At 35.6% G+C, this 23097-nt stretch overlaps 1 protein-coding gene across 7 annotated transcripts in view; it reads left to right on the top strand.

The window, feature by feature from the left end:
• Window positions 1–23097, top strand: part of adar (adenosine deaminase RNA specific) — a 166390-nt gene that overhangs the window by 119212 nt on the left and 24081 nt on the right. For 3 of the 7 annotated variants that reach the window (XM_051923243.1, XM_051923242.1, XM_051923247.1), the window contains 4 exons: window positions 7876–8047; window positions 8187–8280; window positions 22508–22627; window positions 22753–22886. In XM_051923243.1, coding sequence (XP_051779203.1) covers window positions 7876–8047; window positions 8187–8280; window positions 22508–22627; window positions 22753–22886 — 520 coding nt within the window. The remainder of the gene's footprint in view (window positions 1–7875; window positions 8048–8186; window positions 8281–22507; window positions 22628–22752; window positions 22887–23097) is intronic. The other 4 variants (XM_028794868.2, XM_051923246.1, XM_028794869.2 and 1 more) reach the window with 2 other exon arrangements.

Raw genomic sequence — 23097 nt, 5'->3', positions numbered from 1 at the left:
GAAGTCTGGGCATCTCTGCTCAAGCTGCTGCCCCTGCGACCTGACCTCGAATAAACAGAAGAGGATGGATGGATGGATTAACTAAATACTGTCCAATAAACTATGTTCTGAGTAAAAACTTTGTCTGACTTTTCTGCTGATTCCCCTTGCAGCAGTGGCTGAATGAATGAAAATGACATTGCCTTTTATGAAAATCAACAACAAAAACAATCATACAATGTATTACTGCCTACCTACAGCAAACAAAATCAAATTGAAATAATAAAGCATTTGAATTCACCATACCAAATGCATCACATTCAGTCCATTAAAGTAAAAAATGAAAGGGAACTGCAAAAAATTATTCAGTCATTCACAATAAAATGCTTATTTCTAGATGAGAAACATAGGAGGTTTTATTTTGGAAAAATTGTTGCTCCTTCATGAATTTTGTTGTAGTGTGATTACCACTGAATAGCATATCAGGTGTGCTCATTTCTGAAAACAGCAAAGTTAACTTAAATCAAATGAAATTTTCAGTGTTCATTTTCACTTCAATATTCTTGCGCATACACAATGCATTTGTTCATACAGTGCCCGCTGTGCATTTTTTGTGGTAGGCTGAATTGTCAATTAGAACTTACATGTGGCAATATATAAAATCTAGGTGTTGACTTTGAATCCAGGTAATCTACCACATGTGTTATTGACTAGCATTAATTTTAAAAATAGTTCTTCAAAGAAAAATGTTTACTGTATTTTCCGTACCATAAGACGCACTTTTTTTTCCTCAAAAGTGGGGGGAAAATGAGGGTGCGTCTAATAGTCCGAATGCTGTCCAGCAAGGCTGTTGTAAAAGGATACAGTGGACCCTTGACTTAGGAACTCAATTCGTTCACGAGGGCTGGTTGTACCTCAAGTTGGTTGTAAGTCAAGACTATTTTTCCCTTAAGAAATAATGGAAATACCCATAATGCATTCCGAACCTCCCACAGCAACACTTACTTAACCTTTTCATAATAAAAAAGGGTTGTATAATGTGCATAATTTACCAAAACACCAATAATTTTTCTAACGTACTAACCAAAAAGTTATAAAAAGTGCCTAGCGTACCAGAAACAACAATTCCATACTGTACTCACCATTTAATTTGACATCTTTGGGCTGCAGGAAGGGAGGAGGAGGAGAATGAAATGGAAGGTGGTTATTGTTTGGAAGTAGCCTCCTTATACAAATCTTTTCTTTGTAAAATTGTCGAGATGGTGGATTTCGACATGCTGTACATATTAGCAAGATCGGTCACACAAACACCACTCTCATATTTCCGCACAATGTCCTTCGTTTCGATTGTGATCGCTTTCTTTACCTTCGTTAGCTTCTCTTCCTTCCTTATCAAATATCGAAATAAATGATATAAATCACTGCACTGACCGAAATTATGACTGACGCTTATGAACACTCTCGGCTATTTGTTTACAATCTCACAAGCGGATACACGTGACCACATTCGGGTCGTAACGCAAGATGTTGGTCATGAAACAAAAATTTTGGTCATAAATCAAGTTGTTTGCATGTCAGGCCAGTCGTATATCAAGGGTCGACTGTATTTGTTTGCCCGTGGTGTCCCATGCGCTGTCGCCCGCTGCTGCGTTTGCTTACTATCGCTTACGGTACTTACAATTTACAGTTCAGGTGCTGGAGGTGATGTCAGCCCTTCCCGCCCCTCATAGCCACAGCCGCTCAATCAGCAACGCCATACGGACGGGCGCCGAGGGAATGCCCATCCACCACTCTTGGACACACCAAACCAATCAGGTGCTGGAGGTGATGTCAGACCTCCCCGCCCCTCGTAGCCAGAGTTGCTCAATCAGCGATGGCGTACGGACAGGCGCCGAGGCAATGCCTGCCCACCACTCTCAGACACGCCACACCCCCTGCATCAAATAACGTGAAAGGATAGCGTCCGCCAACAGTAGGAGTCGGATGACCTCGATGGCGATGACGGCGGGGAGGGGGAAGGACTTAATGTACCGGTACCTGGGAAAATAAAAGATTATTAAAACCATGACAGCCTGTGACAGTCGTCTCCCTTTCTCCCTCCGCCCGCTTCTTACTGTGCTGGTACTAATGTGCTGCTCCATGTCCAGCTTGTTGCAGCTGTGTTCGTGAGAGCACTGCATTTCCCGCCTCCTGGAGTCTCAATGGTCAGTCAGTCATTCATTCAGGTCAAATGATCAGCACAGCTCACGCCTCCCCTGTGTGTGTGTGTGTGTGTGTATGTGTGTGTGTGTGTGTGTGTGTGTGTGTGTGTGTGTGTGTGTGTGTGTGTGTGTGAGAGACACTGATTGACTGACTGACAGGATCAGATCATCAAAGACAGGTCCAGACAGGAGGATTCAATTCCATCACCAGAAGTGTTCTAGGTACCGTAATAATACAACAAAATGTGTTTAAACAAAAAACAAATGTACAGTGGTATCTTAAAAAAAATAAAAATAAAAAAAAGCCCTGCCTAGGTGCTTTTTTAAAGGGCACTAACCAGCAGCACTTACAAAACAAAATAAAGGCATGATCAGCATCTATGCACTGCATAGTTACTGCTCACGCTACTCACCCATCTGTGGAGCCGCTGTCCGCCTTGTCACCTGCTCCATTCGGCGGAGCACGGGTTCGTTCAGTCGGCCTCTTGATTGGCCAGCCGGGACTATATGATGCCGCACAGTGCCCTGACAGACGGTATCCTTCAATAAGGGCGCGCACAAAAAGGCGAGCTTCAAAAGGGCAACCTCAATTGGGTGCGGCGAATAAAGGCGCGCGTAAATAAAGGCGAGCTTCAAAAGGGCGACCTCGATTGAGCGCGGCATTTTAATATTCTTGCTTTCGCCTTTTTATACGTTCAATCATTGCCTTTATCTAATAAATAGTAAATAAAGGCGAGCTTCAAAAGGGCGACCTCGATTGAGCGCGGCATTTTAATATTCTTGCTTTCGCCTTTTTATACGTTCAATCATTGCCTTTATCTAATAAATTTTCTGTAATAATTTTGTTGCGTTTGTCTTTATTCGCTGCGCCCAATTGAGGTCGCCCTTTTGAAGCTCGCCTTTTTGTGCATGCCCTTATTGAATAGAACCCCCTGACAGGCAGGCAAGGAGCCCATCATGGCAGGAGACAGCAGGAGACGAGAAGATTAGCATATAAAATTCCGTTTAAATTGGAGGCAGTAAAATATGCAAAAGAACATGGAAACAGAGCAGCGGAGAGACATTTTGGGCCACCTCCAACTGAAAAAATAAAGAGAGTGGAGGAAACAGGAGGATCAGCTGCAAAAATTTGACAAAACTACCGGTAAACACACTTTTCGTGGGCATGTTTCAAAATGGCCACAGTTAGAAATGGACATGAAAGAATGAATCACACGTCACCAGAATATGGGCTTCTCAGTTTCTACAAAAAAGATCATCTATGAAGCCAAACGCATTGCTGTAGAGAAAGGCATTAAGGATTTTACTGGCTCACCATCATGGTGCTACAGATTTATGAAGAGAAGCGGCCTTGCTATGCGCACCAAAACAAGAATTGCACAAAAAATGCCACAAGAATATGAATTGATTCTGTCTTTTCATAAATTTGTAATTAATGCTAGGAAAAAAAATGATTTTCCAATTGACCAGATTGGGAATATGGATGAAGTCCCGCTAACCTTTGATGTGCCATTTAATAAGATGGTTGATCTCAAAGGTGCCAAAACAATAACTGTGAAAACCTCAGGACATGAGAAAACACATTACACTGCTGTGTTGTCCTGCTGTGCTGACGGCACCAAATTGCCACCGATGCTCATTTTCAAAAGGAAAACCTTTCCAAAAGATGTTATTCCACGAGGAGTTGTTGTGCATGTTCATGAAAAAGGATGGATGGATGAAAATGGAATGAAAGTATGGATTGAAAAAGTGTGGTCCAAACGTCCTGGAGGGCTTCTGAAAAAATCTGCTTTATTAGTGCTTGACCAGTTCAGAGCACATATTAGCGAAACAACAAAAAACAGATTTAAAGAGGTGAAGACTCATCTAGCTGTAATTCCTGGGGGTCTTACCAGCCAGTTGCAACCTCTCGACGTTTCAATCAACAAACCATTTAAAGTCTTTATGAGAGAACAGTGGAACAAATGGATGGCTGCTGGGAATCATGATCTGACTCCTACTGGATGAATGAAGAGGCCCACTATCACTCAAGTTTGTGAATGGGTTAAAACATCATGGCAGTCAGTGAAGGAGGATATCGTTGCACGATCATTCAAAAAATGTGGCATTAGCAATGTCTTAGATGGAACTGTAGATAATATCATATATGAAGAAAGTGATATAAGTGATTGTGAGCAACTGAGCTTTATAAATTCTGACACTAGCGATGATGAGTTTTTGGGGTTTCCAGAAAACTAGACAAGTGCTTGAGCCTCTTAAGTCTTTCCTCATTTGTTAATGGAAGTGATGATGGTTCTTAACCCTTTAACCGCCAACTCCCTAAATATTCCCCATGCCAGGAGAAATCTGAACAAATTTCGTTTTTTTACTTTACATTTATTCAAGCAGTATTTACCTGCTGAAATACGTGCTGAAATGTTTCAAATAAATGGTCAATCAAAGGACGTAGCTTGAACAAGCAGTCACGGTTTGGATCTTTCTTATCTGGCTCAGATAACGGGCAGCAGTCCTGTTGAGATGCTGGGGATACACCCACTCATCGCCTTCATCCGATGCGTCGTCATTCACAGTATCATGCAGCGCATGTTGCTGATCATCATTGTCGCTAAAATCTTCTTCAGAACTGCTACAATCATGATCAGAATTATTGTCCAAAATCGCCTGCAAAACCTCACTTGAAGTCAGTTTACGTTTTGCCATATTCACAGCTTTCACTTTCGAATCACGTCACGTGAGCGGCCAATACAACAGCAGAGTTGTCGAAATACAACGTAGTAATAATACCCACGCCAAACTGTCAGTTATACTACGCGCCAGGCATTCATATAACCACAGGCAAATGTGCCGGATACTTCCGGCAGTAAGGCGTTAGCAATAACGCAACGATGCCAGATATATCCGGCAGAGGGCGGTTAAGGGGTTAACACCACTGTTGAGTTTACGCTGTTAAATATTACCATATTTTGCTATATTCTAATAAATATTTTAGTATATCGGTACTATTTGGTTCAGAATATTTTTTTCTTGTTTTCCTGCTCTAAAAACTGGGTGCGTCTTATGGTCAAGTGCGTCTTATGGTCCGAAAAATACGGTAATTATAAAACCGTTTATTAAAAGTAATGTTGTAAAGTGATTTCCCTGTGACATTGTTCTAGTCATGAACATTGAACTACTTATTTCTGGAGAAACTGTTAATATCAACTGAGATGCTAATCATTGCAACCATTCATTTGTTGCAAAAAGTTTTGTCTTTTAATACAAGAAGCTTCTATATTTCTATTTGTGAAAAGAATTGCTTACAATTGTGTGCTACCAGAAAATGGTACAATGTGCACAACATATTTCCTAAGCCTTGGGAACAAATCCTTTACAGTCAGTAGAAATATAACAAAGAAACTTTGGTGAATTTACTTTGCAAGACATCTGCAACATTATCCACATCAACAGCACAAGGCAAAAGAAAACTGTAAAGCCTGTGTTTCAGTTCCGTAATGTCTTGAAAGTGAGATTCAAGTTCATGATGGAAGGATAGCAACTTGAGCTGCATACCTGAACACTGATCGGTAAAACTGGGTGAAAATTAACAGGTTTTGCTTGTTGCAATTGAATCGCATAATTTAAAGTTTGAAGAATGGAGGAAAAAGATAAATTGGCACACTTTACCGAAATTAAGAAAGATAAAAAGCACTAGGCACTTCAAGTCTCTGATTCATAGACATCACCGGGTGCTGAGTGTCTTCTCTGGTGATGCTTTGACAATCCACCAATGTAGCCATTTTCAGCTCCTGCTTGTTTTTGGGGCCTGTGTCCTTAAGTTTTCTTTTCAGCATATAGAAATGGTGTGCATCTTGCAATGTGGCCTCTGTATTTTTGTACATGACGTCTTCTGCAGAACATAGTCTCTGACACATCCAACTCCGTCTCCTGAAGACTGTTCCTCAGCTGTCATAAGGAGTCTTCCTTAGCCTACCAGTCCCTTTGTGATTATTGAGCTCACTAGTGCATTTTCTTCTGATGATATTCCAGACAGTTGATTTAGGTAATCCTAAAGTTTTACTGATGTCTTTAATTGTCTTATTCTCATTTTTTCAGCCTCATGATGGCTTGTTTGACTTTCATTGATACAACTGTTGTCCTTATATTGAACAGTTGCAACTACAGACTTCAAAGATAGTCTCTAGGTAGAAGCAAGCCTATGTATCTTATGTCTTTACTAATGAAGCAGTGAAACACACCTGAGTAATCAGACGCCAATTGTCCCAAATATTATGGTGCTCTGAAATGGAGGGACCATATACAAAAAGTGTTATTTCTACATGCTCTGACTTACAAAAATGCAAGTATCCTTAAATTAAAGTCTGCAATGTGCACTTTAATCACGTCTGAGTTGTCTGATTTATTTAAACTGTAGAACAGAGGGATAAATCAGGAAAAATGTGTATTTTGTCCCAAACATTATGAGGGGCAGTTTATGTTGAGGGATGATGTAGGATACAGTGTAAATTATGTACACCAAGGAGTAGCAAGCTATCACATAGACTGTATGTAGTATCTGATGGATACAGATATACGGGACATATACTGTATACTTATTTACATATACAATAAAATCCCCTAACCGATTGATATTGAGATATTGAGGGACCAAACATATATACCTACGCATCCAGTAAAAGTTTTGTGTACACATATGGATTTGCCATGTAGGTTTTTTTTTCTGCAGTATGTGTTGACAATTAAATTGTCAACAAGAACAAGAAATAGTTTTAAAAAATGTTCCCGTAGTTAAGATTCAGGTATTGCTTTACTGTTCGCGATCCCTGAAAATTAATCTAATAGTTTGAAAACTGTTAAACTAAATTATTAATAAATTATTGATGAACCCTGCTACATCCATGTAAATTATTAAGACATCTTTAATAAATATAATGTGGTTCAGTTATTTTGTAAAATTATTTAGCATTCAGTTATTCATTCTGAACACATTTATTTTAACAGAATGTCCTAAGACCTGCAGCCTATACTCGCAGCATAAAGTGAAAATGAAGTTTTTTAAACAGTTAAAAAATGATGTATTTGTATGGTTCAGTTTATGTATATCTCATGGTAGGTACTTAAACTGTTAGCACCAGTCATTCTTTGAGATGAGTTTGTTTTAAACCATATATTATGGAAATGTTAAATGGTTACCTGTGAGATTTATTTTATCCAGTTGCAGTTTATATGTAGCAGCATAATCCAAGTATGAATTTTTGTCTATATCATTTAGCTCTTACATACCTGTTAGTATATTTATTTTTAAATCATAAAAAAATCACCTTCAAGATGAAAATTATTTGTAAATCTCGACCGTGTCATTGTTCCTCACCATAACCTGTTTAAAAGGACCTGAAAGACATGTTTAATTATTGATATAGTGAGAAAATTATGTATTAACATAAATAATGTATTAATAAAACATTTTTTGTCTCTCCTAATTTTTTCTTAGAAAGCATTTTAGAAATGGGACTTATTTTCCTTTTATTGGTAATTCTTAAATCTTTAAGCATGTTGTATCAGAAGGTAAATCAATATATAGATCAAAAAATACAAGCTTTGGCCCAAACCGGTCTTTATTTTCTTTTGTGATACCCAGTTTTTAAATGACTGAATTTATATTTCAATAACTGAATATTTTTGTCTTTTTTTGTTACAGCTTCCTGTCAGTGGCAGCACATTACATGACCAAATTGCCATGCTCAGCCATCAGCGTTTTAATTCTCTTACAGCACGTATCCAGCATAGCTTGCTGGGCAGAATGATTCTGGCAGCTATTGTGATGAAGAAGGGAGTAGAGACCCTGGGTTCTGTTGTTAGCATTGGGACTGGTATGTACCCACACAAAAGACTAATACCAGTAAACATACCTCAAAAGGATTTTTTTGTTGATTATCTTATATATAGCTTACAAAAATTCTACATAAATTAAACGGTATAATAAATATTTTAATTTCTTTAATTTATTAGGAAACCGTTGTGTTAAAGGGGAAGAGCTCAGCCTTAAGGGTGACACAGTAAATGACTGCCATGCTGAGATAATCTCACGAAGGGGTTTCATTAGGTGAGTTTTGTAACTGAATCTCCCCAATCTTCTTATTGTTATTGATTATTTTGTGGTGGTATCCAGATTTACCGGTACTTTCTTTTCCCGAATTTAACTGACATTATACCTTTTTTTTTTTTTTTTTTGCAGTAAATGGGAGGGGTGTCTGGGTTAAACAAGGATCCGGGTTATCTAAATATTTATAAACACAATCCTTATTCTCTTTGCAAAGAAAGATTACCGGATGATATATATCAGAAGAGTTTTGAAAACCAAAGGTTTTTGGGTTTTTTTTTTTCTCTTGGGTTTTTTTTTTCTCTAGGCTTCACATTGACAATCAGGAAATGTATCCAATGGATTTTTTGTCTGCAGTTTTCCAATGAGTAGTTTGGCTGCTGCCTTCTCTACAACCTCTTCAGTGTCTTGCCATATTGTAATAAATAATTAGGATCAAAATTATAGTACTGGTAATTACGACAAGTCTTGAAATTGACTGATCATTACGTTCATTGTAATATATGTTTCAACTAGTTTGTGGTGATGCCCCAAAAATTATGAAATTGAAAAAAGTGGTATTAAAGCTATAAGATTGGATGTAGTGGGTTTTATAATGTGTATGGGGGCATTATCATCCTGAAAAAGACATCGTGTGAAAACACTGTACTGTAAGGTGCACCTCATTCTATAAAATTGTTTCAGATCCATTCTCGATTATACAAAAATTTAGAGCACTCATCAGACAACTCCCGCTTCAAGCCGTTATAAATCTAGGTTTAGGTTTAGGTTTATTTGTTATATATAGGTTAACACAGGGTCAACATACAATGCAATGTGTATGACGAGAAAAACAAGTCACTCAGCCTAGATCCAATAAAGTTAAAAAATAATTTTGAAAAATTACAAGTTAAAAATAGACTAGCCATACAAAATAAAATGTGTATGTTTTGAAGAAGTTATTGAGCAATATGAGTTGAATGAGCAGCAAGTACAAATGACAGTTATTGCACAGATAATGTTTTATAAGTACAGATGCATATTCCATAAAGTGCAGATGCATGTTCCAGTCAGTATTCAGAGTGTGTGCAGGTACAGTTTGTGCGTGAGTAGTGCAATGTAGATGTAATGCAATGTAGGTATAATGTACCGGTAAGTGTTCAGGTGTTGCTGTTGAGGAGTTGAATGGCCTGGTGGTAAAAACTGTTTTTAAGTCTTGTAGTCCGAGCAGCCAGACTCCTGTATCATCTGCCAGACGGTGACAAGGAGAACAGCAGGTGTGATGGATAGCTGTGGTCCTTTATGATGCTGCTTGTCTTACGCAAGCACCGATGGAGGTAAATGTCTTCAATGGCAGGGAGACTCTTGCCCGTGATGTGGTCTGCTGCCTTCACCACTCTCTGTAGTGATTTCCGTCTGCTGGCAGAGCAGCTCCCATACCAGACGGTATCTCATCAAATCTCTCATCATATTTAACAGATGGCAATAGATATTGTGGATTAAAGGCATTCTTTGCTTTTTTCCATATGTAGATTTGCTTGGATGTTATAAATACAGTCAAAGGTGAATCTTCACACCACATTACATTTTTTTCCATTTCTCAAGGTTCCAGGTTTTGAATCTGTGCATTGGCATAAAGCTCAGAAGGTAGTTTTTGTTGAATTCAGTCTATTTTAATCTATACTAATTTTTGAGACGGCACATTTCTGAATTTTAGCAACTATCCTATAAAATGTCTATTTGTTGTTGCCGGTAATCTTCAACTTATAAAGTACAGTTTTTCTATTCACAATGTACTTTGTCTCTGTTTGGCAATGCTGTCATTATTCTTGTGAGTTATTCTTGTAAGTCGATACCAATGATCCAAAAATGTCATTAGATTTTTCTTTATTAAATAGTTTTGTAACAATGAGTTATACTCAAAAGTAATAGCGATAACTGAATAGAAATGTGTTAGTAGACTACATTAAATATGTGCTTTTTAAAAACACTTTCAGTGGAGTTAAAAATAGAGCATAAATAGGCTTCTTGTGGCTCAATAGATTCCACACACAGCAGATTCCAATTCAAGTGATGTGAAAATGGCATTGATTGATGTGTGTTATTGGTGGAGGGTCAGTGACTAACTGTCATTCAATTTTTTTAAACATAACATTTTTAAAATTATATCCAATAGAATAGTATCCAATAATTAGCAATTGAAAAATATCTATTAATACAAATTCTACCAATACTAGTATAATATCAATATTACACTATGAAAGGAGAAAAGGAATTGATAAGTTCCCTTTCTAGCCATTAATATTAGTTAAAACACAGTAATTTGTTTAAATTATATAAATAAGTAAGAACTTGTAAGTGAACTGATTTATTGTATAATGGTAATACGAATTGTACACAATAGGTTTATGTGAATGTTCATGTATATCTGAAACTAAAATATCAGGAACTGGGCACCAGAGATCAGGGGATTAAGCCACCGCAACCTCCCACCTCCTGATACCATTGTCTATTTTTACATTACTTAGGGCAGTTTTGCCTTTCCCATGTTATTAATTAGTTCAAATACCATTTAGCTGCAGGTTGATAATGTTGGTTCTTTACAAATCTTCAGATGTTATTATTCAATCAGTTCAGTCTTGTATATGCTTGTATATTTGGTTTCTGCTTCCATTTATTTCCTGAGAAGTGACGTTTTTTTTGTACAGCACAATGTATTTGAGATATCACAACAAAAGTTTAACTGTCTCAACAAATTTCTTTAAAGTAAAAGTGTGCTACATTTCAACAAAATTAGTCCATGATGGGCGAGTTGCTGCATGCAGGTAGACAAATAGACAGAATGACACACGCAGGCTTTTTATAAGAAGTGCTTTGCGCATTATATGTGAATGCACCTAAAAAATGAACAGAGTCTTTATATTCATTCTCTGATTGCATCAAGCTCATTTACAGATATCTGTTAAAGGAACCATTAATTTTCTAACCTGTTTATACAGTTCATGGTTACTATGGACTGTGCATGCTGGCAGTGTTAAGAATAGCTATACTGTATAGCAATTAAAAATTGAGGCAGGTTTCAGACAAAGTGTCTGTTTTACTTGTCCGACAAAGAGGATATTTAGCATCCCTGTACTTGTGATGAAATAGGCGTCTCAATTAGTTAATACCCAAATAAAATTTATTTAGTGTTCTGAAGCACAAGGCACTGCAAAAACTGTATATTTCATTGCTATTTATGAATATGTAAAAATGAAGGTTGTGTCAGTTGTTTTATTTTTGAAGCCAAACTAATGTTACTGAGTATAACCCCAAAAATGTGATAATTGTAGTAAAAGCCAAAGTCATATATTTAATATGTTAGTGAGTGTAATGCAGCCTGCCAAATACACTGAAGGTCCCGCCCCATTAATATTCTAATTGTGGATTTGTACACAGGCTAAGTACTAACAAAGTCTTATCAATCATATAAGATACTTTGAAAACAACACGACACAGGCTATTTCACAGGATTTAAATTAGAACACTCTAGAACAGAACGGGCCATTCAGCCAAACAAAGCTCGCCAGTCCTATCCACTTTATTCTTACTTGAAATTCCCTAAAGTTTTACTGTCTATCATGCTACTTGGTTGTTTATTCCAAGTGTCTATGGTTCTCTGTATAAAGAAAAACTTCCTAATGTTTGTGCTAAATTTACCCTTAACATGTTTCCAACTGTGTCCCCTTGTTCTTGATGAACTCTTTTTAAAATAACAGTCTCCATCCTCTGTACTAATTCCCTTAATAATTTTAAACACTTCAGTCATGTCATCTCTTAATCTTCTTTTGCTTAAACTGAAAAGGCTTAGCTCATTTAATCTTTCTACATAATTTATCCCCTGTAGCCCTGTGGATTTTTTTTAGCACTGCTATGTTCTTTTTGTAGCCTGGAGACCAAAACTGCACACAGTACTCTAGATGAGGCCTCACCAGTGCATCATAAAGCTTGAGCATAACATCCTTGGACTTGTTCTCTACACATTGTGCTATATAACCTAACATTCCATTATCCTTTATAATGGCTTCTGGACACCGTCTGGAAGTTGATAGCATAGAGTCCACTACAACTCCTAAATCCTTCTGATAAGGTGTACTTTTGCTTTTCAGGCCTCCCATTGTGTATTCAAACCTAACATTTTTGCTTCCTCTGTGTAAAACTTTACATTTACCAGCATTAAACTTCATCTGCCACAAATCTGCCCAAACCTTTATGCTATTCAAGTCCTTCTGTAATATTTTAAAGGATTCCAGAATATCTGCCAATCCATCTGTCTTGGTATCACCTACAATTTTAACCAGCTTGTTACTTATATTCTATCCATATTGTTTATGTGTATTAAAAATAGTAGTGGCCCTAGCACTGACCCCTGTGGAACACCACTATTAACATCAGACAATTACGATAAGGTTCCTTGCACCAACACCCTCTGCTACCTGTGGCAGAGCCAATTCTGCACCCATCTAAAAACATCATCCTGAACTCCCACTTCTTTTAGTTTGATGTCTAACCTGTCATGTGACACCTTATCAGATGCTTCCTGAAAGTCCAGATAAATAATATACACTCCACTTTGATCATACCCTTTTGTTGCTTTCTCATAGAATTCCAGCATAATTCTGAACTCATGCTAACTGTTCAGAAAAAGACGATGCTCAATTTTGTCCTTAATAATTCCTTCCACTAATTTTCCTGTGATGCACGTTAAGTTTACTGGCCTGTAGTTGTTTGGATATGCCTAGTCACCCTTTTTATATAATGGGATAATATTTGCCATTTTGCAGTCTTTAATAACAAATTAGGGTTAGTGCTGTTTACTGCTTGTGCTGTTTGACACATTTGCAAAACAAAAGACGCTGATAAGGAGGTACAGAGGAATTTAAGGTGGCCTAGGATTATTAGTTTTTTCGTAGGCTTCAGGGATTCTAGTATTAACTTGGCACAGAAAACTTGACCAAGAGATGGAGAGACATTTTGTTAAAAGACTATATAAAGATCAACATCTAATTTTTCTGATACATGCTGTGTTTGGCAAGGCACAATGACAATTACAAGCTTTGAAGTGAACAGTGATTCAATTACTTTTAAAGAATCTTTCTATCAGATGAATCAATATGCCTTAACACTAGAATTACCAGAGCCTACGAAAAAACTTGTAGATCCGTCCCACCTTAAATCGCTTCTTAAATCTGTTCACACCTCTCAGCCAGCGTCTTTTGTCCTCTAAATGTGCTGATAAAGACAAGCTGCCAGCAGCCAGCTATTCCATCCCCCCACCGACTTAGAACGTGCATGAACTTCTCCCAGCTCAGGCCTTGATTGATTATCTGGGAGTGAAATGGAGTTTTAGAGTAATAATAGATTGTTATTTGGAACACACGCATTTCATGTGTGTTCCATTTCTACAGTAATCTGTGTAAACACAATGTTAAAACAGAAACTTTTTCATATTTTAGTAATATAATGAACCTTCCCACTGACTCAGCAAACACAAGCTATAGGCTGAAAACCGGGAAACGCTGCTCTTCTGATTTGAATATTACTTTACAAAAAACAGCAAATATCTACAATTGACACATCAGTATTTACTGCAGATTCTTCTGATCCAAAAAAAATCCAAGCACATTATTGTACGATAGTACCAAATGCTATAACTATTTATTTCTTTGTGTTATCAACGTGAAACTTTAGACAGGTACAGTTGACACCTCTGAGAACACCTCAGATATTCTGAAAAAACCACCCTGGCATTACTTGTACATGAGGCATATTGTCTCAGAAAACAAAAATATGAAAAAAAATTACTTTGAGTTCCTATTTTTTTCCCCAATTTTAACTGCACCTTCTAAGTAAAGGAATGTTTAAATCTGATGCAAAAACAGATTCTAGAAGTTATCTGTCAGGTTTTAGTGAAAAAATTATTAATAATAAGGCTTTATTTTGGGGAGCCTCTTCCCTCAGGTGGAGATTGCTGAAAAATGTCCTCGGGGTTTAAAGGAATTTTGTCCACAATAGGGCAACATGTCCAAAAACCTTTTGTTTTCTTCAGTAAATTCACTATTTTAAATTATTTTAAAATATTGTCTATCTGTCTATATTGAAGGGTAAATTGTGTCTGTTGTCAAGAAGGAATTCTTATTTGCCTGCAAAACCTTGATAACGGTTTGCAGATTGCAAATGCATGTTTAAACATATCAATGCACAGAATGTATCCCTACACAAGAAATGTCTTAATCGATTTGAGCAAATGGACAAACTTAAAGAAAAAGCCTGTACTGTGGTCTAAGGTTGTGTCCACTGTCAGAATAGGCATGATACTTAATGGCTATAGTGAGCTGAAATGCCTGTCAGAATCATACAACGTTGTACTTTAGCACTCTGCTTATGCTCTGTCTTTTAAAATCATATGGATTTTTGCATGTTTTACATCACTTTGAAAATTTAAGTTTTGAATAAAAAAAATCAAAGCAACATATATAAAACCAGTTTGGTTTCACCACCAGGTATGGGTAAGTGCCTTACATAATGTGTCTATATGGTAAGAAGGAGCAACTTTGCTTTTAAATTAGGTAAAAAAAAGATGTACTTGTAAGCTTGATATGAGTGAGTTTAAAAGTTAGTATGCTTTAAGATGGGTTAACAGTACTCTGTAATAGAGGTTAAAAATTAAATTAAACCATCTTCTTAACCTTCTTAAACCAAATACTTTACGGGGCTGCAAGGTGTTTTCCTTTAAAGCAGAAGCAAGTGGTGAATGGGTTTGCAGGTCAACCACAGGGTATAGTAAAGCCTGTGCTACGAAAATAGTTTTAAAATTTTACATGCATTTGATATACATGTTGCAACATGTTAATTTCGGAATCTTAAGAGAAGCAAATCTGTGCTTAGTTGTCAGGCGCCAAATCTCATTTTTAATCTTCTAATAGCAAAAGTAGAGTGCCTGCTATTCAGTGAAAATAACCGTTTTAGTTTTTATATTTGTGCTTCTAACATTTCCTACTTTCTGCTGACTGCCTTCTCTCTCAAAGGACTGGTGAGCCGAAACCCTACTCGTTTGTTTTGGGCAATCGACCTTCTAAGTGCTTCTAACTTGAGAGCTGGCATTAATCCATATTTTAACTGCGGCATATCCATACTAGATATTTGCATGCTACGTTAGCCAAACATCTTAATCTGCTTCCCCTGCATTTAGTGCTTGGATGCATGAATTGAAAGAAGGAGATTATGGGGAGTATGAATCAGTGATAGTGTGTGTGTGTAAAATTTTTTATATATATATATATATATATATATATATATATAATATAATATATATATATATATATATATAATATAATATATATATATATATATATATATATATATATATATATATATATATAATATAATATAATATAATATAATATATATATATATATATATATATATATATATAATATAATATAATATAATATATATATATATATATATAATATAATATAATATAATATATATATATATATATATATAATATAATATAATATATATATATATATATATATATATATATATATATATATAATATAATATAATATATATATATATATATATATATATATATATATAATATAATATAATATATATATATATATATATATATATATATATATATATATATATGTTTTTTTGATTTTTTATAATTTTCCTGAACTGTAGCTGTGATATCTTTCACTTGGATGTTATAGGTTGGACTGAGTAAGTAAAACTGGGAAGAAATATTTTTTGTGTGTGTTTTCATTTAAGGCTGTAAAGCTAAAAAAAATGGGAGTATTTCGAAGGGGGTGGTTCATTTCTGTACCATTTCTTTAGCTTTAAATAGAGGGAGAGAGAGACACTTGTGAGGTCGAATGTTCCTTCAGATCTGCTGATGAATAGCCTCAGGTGATGCCATTGAAATGAGCTGCTTCAAAAAAGATTTGAGGTCTGTCTTGTTTAGTGAATCTCTGCATAAGTAATAGCTATAAGGTTTTTTAAATTTGGGAATTGTAACTCGTTTATACTGTCAGGTCCTTAAGTATTTGGATAGTGACACAATTTTCATAACTCTGGCTCTGTATTGCACAAAATGATTTGAAACCAAAATAGACTTTGCAACCATTTTTCTGAAAACCTCACTTAACAAAAACCCCCCACATTAACACCCCCGACCCCAGGTAAAAGGTCTGGAATTGATTCCAATGTGGAATTTGCATTTGGAAGTGGTCACTGTGAACTCTTAGTATGAGGTCCAAAGAGCTATCCATGCTAATAAGAACAGTTCATCTTAAGCTGAGAAAACAAAACAAAAACCCCTTATATGGACAGCAGAAACACAAGGAATGGTCAAATCAACCATTTGATATTTACTTAAAAAGAAGGAATATACTGGTGAATTCAACAGCTCCAGAAGGTCTGGAAAACCACAGAAGGCACAACTGTGCTGGATGATTGAGGAATTCTGTACATGGTGAAGATAAACCCCTTCACAACATTTAGCCAAACGAGGAACACTCTCCAGGAGGCAGACCTATCACTGCCGAAGTCTACAATCAAGAAGACTTCATGAAAGTGAAGACAGAGGGTTTACCACAAGTCACAAACCACTGGTAAACCTCAAGCATAGGAAGAACAAATTAAACTTTGCCAGAAAATATATTTTAAAAGTCTGTCAAGCTCTGGAACAGTTTTCTTTGGACAAAGGAAACTAAGATTAATATATACCAGACACATCATCTGAGGCAGTTTTATGGCATGATCTTGCATGGCTGCCAAAGGAAGTTAGTCACTAGTGTTATTTGGTGATATGACTGCTGGCAAGTAAGTAAGTAGCAGGATAAATAAGTATAAGGATAAATAGCAGGATGAATTCTGAAGTATATAGAGGTATACTATAGCTAAATAATGCAAAAGTGATACAACAACACTTGAAATTACAGATGGACAATGAGCCAAACAATAATGTAAAAGCAAACCCAAAGCAAAAAAGTAGAATATTCTTCAATGGCCAAATCAATCAACTGACCTCAACCCAATTGGACATGCATTTCACTTGCTGAAGGCAAAACTGATGGCAGAAAGTCCCAAAGAACAAACAGTAATTGAAGACAGCTGCTGTAAAGGACTGGCAATGCATCACTAAAATGGAAACCCAGCACTTGGAAATGGCCATGGGTCCCATACTTCAGGCAATCATTGACTATAAAGGATTTTCAACCAAATATTGAGGTAGCAGAGTTAAAGATGCTAAGATTTGCATTGGGTGTGACAAGGATGGATAGGATTGGAAATGAGTACATTAGAAGGTCTGCTCAAGTTGGATGGTTGAGAGACAAAGTCAGAGAAGCGAGATTGCATTGGTTTGGACATGTGCAGAGGAGAGATGCTGAGTATATTGGGAGAAGGATGCTAAGGATAGAGCTGTCAAGGAAGAGAAAAAGAGGAAGGCCTAAGAGAAGGTTTATGGATGTGGTGAGAGAGGACATGCAGGTGATGGGTGTAACAGAACAAGATGCAGAGGACAGAAAGATATGGAAGATGATCCGCTGTGGCAACCCCTAACGGGAGCAGCCGAAAGAAGAAGATTGAAAATGATCATTATATTTATGATTATGTTTCTCCAAATACTTTTGATCCTGTGAAAATAAGGGGTCTATGTATAAAATGCCTGTCTTTTCTAAACATTTCAAACAATTCATTTTGTTAAACTCCTTGAATTAAAGCCTAAAGTCTATACTTTAATCTTGATTGCTTTGTTTGAGATAAATTGTGGTGGTGTACATTGCCACAATTACTAAAATTGTGTCACTGTCGAAATACTTATGGACCTGACTGGATTTTGTTTTGAGTTATTCATTTCTGGAAATCACTTTTATATCCTTGTCCTGTAACACTTGTTCCCCAACAGTCCCCAAACAAATGTTACTCTGTTATGTTAAACTTTTTTGTAAGCTGCTTTGGACAAAAGCATCTGCTAACCAAATAAATATAAATGTAAATGTTTCTTATAGTGAATTTTCTAACAGAATCCAATTCCATTTTTCTATGTTTTTTAGAACTAGACATAAAATTGGGCCATGCGTGGTTCTTTCTCAGTATGTAAAATCTATGCTGATATTATTGATCAGTGATTATTTTCAACCTTTTTTGTTATACATATGCCAGTTCTGTAGACTTAGCATTTTATGTGTTAAGGGTACTTTTTAATTAATTACCTTTTACGCCAAATAGAGTAACATATGTAGGATTGAAGATGAGATGGAAACACTTGTGATTTAGACCCATAATGTAAATATCAAAGTAACAATAATCCTGTACAATGTAGAAATAATTCTGGAAAAATAATCTAAAATTAATGAAACTGTAGAAGAGCACCAGAAAAGGACTGTTAATATCACAGGTTTCCTCCATCTGTCTAACATTTAATGTTATCGATATTCATTTAAGGTCTTTCTGGTCATCAGGAAAAATATTCATTACTACAGTGCAGTCAACAATTTAATGTATGCTTTATTTTTCTGACAAATTTTAGACCTTAGCCCGCTGTCATTTTGCTTTGACAGTTTGATGGAAAAAAGTAAAATAGCACGAATGAATACAGGAATAGCAATAGGTACCAGTAACACCTTTTTCTGGCTCCTAGTAAGCAAAGGTTAATTTAAAACTTAGTTTGGAGCAAATAAAAAAAAGTACAAAAATAAATTTACAGAAAGCATTTATTTCACATATTGATATATTGTACAACACACCTTATACTGGTTTGTACTGGATTTATTATTATATCATGTTCTAAAATATATTTAAGCTTGTGGTTATTTAATGCCTTGAAAACAGCTCCAGATATATTTTATTTCAATAATTTACTTTTAATTAGTTAATATATATCAATAGAAAGTTTGGACAATCTCACAAATATGATAGGTTACAAAGCTAGTTATAGATTGCTTAGGATTAATCCTAGTCAGGCCCAGTTGTTAATAATAGTATTCACATAATTGTCCATAATAATTAAATTTGATTGAGTTTTCTAGGGGTAGTATGAGAGGGCCATAAGTGATAGTCTTCTTCAATCAATTGATCCCAAAAAGGCAGAAGGTGTATTTACTTGCCTTTCATTATAAGATCAAGCTTACAAGAAACCATAAAAAAAAGACAGAACAAAAACTTAAATTGACAGACACAAACAACAGCCTTCACCTTCTTGGCCTACCTCTGTGATCACTGACCACCTAAAACCCCATGTTCTATCTGTGTGGTGGAGTGCTAGACCTATAGTCACACCAAGGATTCCCCTTCTCAACACAGTATCTTGACCTCTGACATTTCTCTTTAAACAGCTGAGTCTTTGCCATATTCCTACTGCTGATTCTATATTCAGATATCACTAATATGGATGTAAGCTCCAGAATTTCTTTGGTGCATCATCGCTGCCTGTTGTGTTTTTTTTTTGTTTGTTTTCTATGTATTGTCTCCCACACTTGCCAAAGGGACTTCAATAAAACAGAAAAAATGACTCAAATCATGCTCTTGTGCAAACAGAACAGGATAAATATATATAATAGCAGCCTCTCAGCTGTTTGTCATTTGTTTTGATAAAAAAATATACCACTAGAGAGCCTTTATTACTCATCTTAACTGTTAGTGATGTGTGTTCTTTGGCTATTCAAGAAGTGAAATGGCATCTGGAGTTAAAGGTTTTAAAGATGCTGAATGGTGTGAGTAGAAACCGCTATGGTTTGAGTGCTTTGTTTAAGGTCTCTGTGATCAACTTTATATTTTACAAGGATATGAAGACACAAATGAGAAGTTATTAATGTCTCCAATAATATCACTCAGTATACTGTTCTTGTGATGCCACCGAGAATTAATTCATGAACAAGCTCAGCTATGGATATCGCATAAAAAAATCACAAACCAATAATATATAAAACCAGGAATTCACACAGACTCCAGAGCCTTCTGGTTCCAAACAAGACTTCATTAAAAGACAACAACGCCATTCTCTGTCCACAGTGAAAGCAGCGATTCCCGGCATGGAGATATTTTTATACAAAACTTAATATAGATAAGATACTTAGGTACTCCTGCTTATGCTAATGGATAACACCTAATGGCATTTCACCAACTTTGTCTGGTAATTTTCAGTCAGGCCCATTCTAACATTCAGTCCTGCCCACCAATTCCCATTATACATTATGCTAATAAACAACACCTTTTACCTCTTTGCCACTATTGTGTCTTAACCCTTTAGTCAAGCCCACTTTACCTTTCAGTCATTTGCTTTCCATATTATATTGCCCATTTTTCCTATCCATCTTTGATGTTGCATTTCAGGATGTTGGTTTTTATTGGTGGAGTTGTTATGTGTAAGACTTGGTGTATATCAGTATATTCCAGTGTTTTAATTATCTAAGGCTCGGTGCAATTCAGTGTTTAGACTATAATGGTGGTGAGATTATAATGTTCTCTTAAAAAATAAAAGGTGCATGTTCACATTGTAAAATAAGTGCTGACTTAAATTATACACATATAAAATTATAAATTGTAATTTCTGTGTATGTTCTAATTTCTGTGCTAATTTTCCGGTGTGTGATAGTATAAAAATCTCCAGTGAATATTAGTGTAGATATATTTTTCATGTGGAGAATTGGCTCTTTTAACACTTTGATGGACTGTTGGCTAAGATTTTGCATGTGTATTTGTCTTCTTTTTAGTAATGTATAGTCAAGAATTTAAAAAATGTATTGCATGAATGGTTAAGAATTGGGCAGAGTCATGATGATTCAGTAGGTAGCCCTGATTAAAATGGTCTTTGAGGAAAATGTTAAAAAAAATATCTAAGTTCAGTTTATTGCTGTAATTTTCTTTATAGCTAGGGAGTGAAATTAATTCTTCAGGTGAAATTATTGTTGTGTCCTGTTCCCCCACCCTACAAACCAGAATTTAATTTTATTATTTTGTAAAAAGTGGGATTAATAAATGTTTTCAAATCTACAATGCAGCAGGAATAAAATGATGAATTGGTATTTCTTTTGAATTTTCATATTTCCTCTGGTACCCACATTTTCTTAAACATTTCTGTTACTCAAGTCTCAGTAACAGAAATTGTGGTGCATGGATGAAAAAGAGACATATACCCCTAATGAACAGAATGTACCGCTTTTGTAAGGTATTATCACCACCTCTTTGTGTGTACCAGCAGGGAGTGTAAATTTAAACTGGTAGTCTTCTAAAGTGCAAAAGTTGTAAGATGTAAGAAATAGTCTGGTGAAGGTAATAGTTACTTATTTCACTTTATTTATTTATTTTTTTATTAATACCAAAAGACTTGTAATTCATATATTTCTCCAATATATTTTTTGTGATGTGATTTTTTTTCCCATATACTTTTAACTCTCAAAGGTTATTGTGTAGCTGCCTTTGTATTACAATTTACCAACTCAATCAAGTATTCATGTGTGTATATGTGTAATATTTTTTCAAATATGTATTTTTATCCTCTCCTTATGTAGACTTCATGGTAAACTATTCACATTTTCAGGCACCCTGTAAAACCTCAAAGAATGATTGTTAATTTTTCAAAATATGTATGTTTTAGTTTGAAGTAAATATAAATAAAAGGTTTCAGTGTTTAGCACTCCTAAATATGAAATTACATGAGAGGGCTCTTCTTGACACCAGCTTCCTTTGGTCACGTTTTTCTAACCACATGGCATGTCTGGCCCTTATCTCTTGATTAATTTACTATATGCAACCCTATTTAAATAAACCAAGACTTCTCTTTTCTCTTTGTATACTTGAAGATTATTACTGGATTCCCTGAAGCCTACGAAAAAATTTGTAATGCCGGCCCACCTTAAATTCCTTCACACTTCTCCATCAGCATCTTTTGTTTTGTAAATGTGTCAATCAACACAAGCAGCCTGCTGTCCCACCCCCACCCCCCCACTGTCACAGAAAGGGCAAAAAGTTCTCCCAGCTCAAGTCTTGTTTATCTTATTTACCCTATACAGCTCTAGGTACCTCACAACCAGATAAACAAGAATTCTAGTATTAAAGTCAGCTTTAAATTGAAGAATTAAAGAACCTATTTCTTAATAACATGATGGTTTTCAATTGTGAAAGAAATTGTTATAAAGCAGTGCTTAATTGTCCTGATCTAGATTTATGATAAGCCCTGTATTCTTGGTCATTCTAGATTCCTGTTTGGCGAGTTAATGAAATATGACTCGGCATCTTCTGAAGAGAGCATCTTTGAAGAATCAAAGGAAGGCCGACTAAGAATCAAAGAAGGAATCACATTTCACCTTTACATTAGGTATCCAGGATAAATCTTTGTGCATAAGCCAAGTTAAAGAACCATTAATATTTTTTGTAAATTAAATAATCATGTTTTCTGTGTAAGCTGTTAATGCTTCTTGCACCTCTCTTTTTTTTTTTTAGCACTGCCCCCTGTGGGGATGGAGCTCTTTTTGATAAATCATGCAGTGAACAGGCAACTACCTATACAGATTGTCAACATCATCCATTTTTTGAGAATAGCAAGCAAGGCAAATTGCGTACCAAAGTGGAAAATGGTGAGTGCACATGAATTGGACCAAACATAAGCTGGTTTAAATTTTTTATTTTATTATTTTGTTATAGCTGTTCCACACTTTGATCATGCAGTTCTTTATTTCAAAAAATATCTAGAGCTGTATAACACCAGCTTTTTGTGATGAGAACACAGCTTGTAAAAAGCCTGTAAATTTTGCACATTTTATGCTGTACTGTATTATTCAGCTGTTA

Source organism: Erpetoichthys calabaricus, chromosome 2 (genome assembly GCF_900747795.2).
Source record: "Erpetoichthys calabaricus chromosome 2, fErpCal1.3, whole genome shotgun sequence".
NCBI classification, from domain to species: domain Eukaryota; kingdom Metazoa; phylum Chordata; class Cladistia; order Polypteriformes; family Polypteridae; genus Erpetoichthys; species Erpetoichthys calabaricus.
The sequence above is the reverse complement of the archived record's forward strand: the minus strand, read 5'-3'. Positions and strand labels throughout refer to the sequence as shown.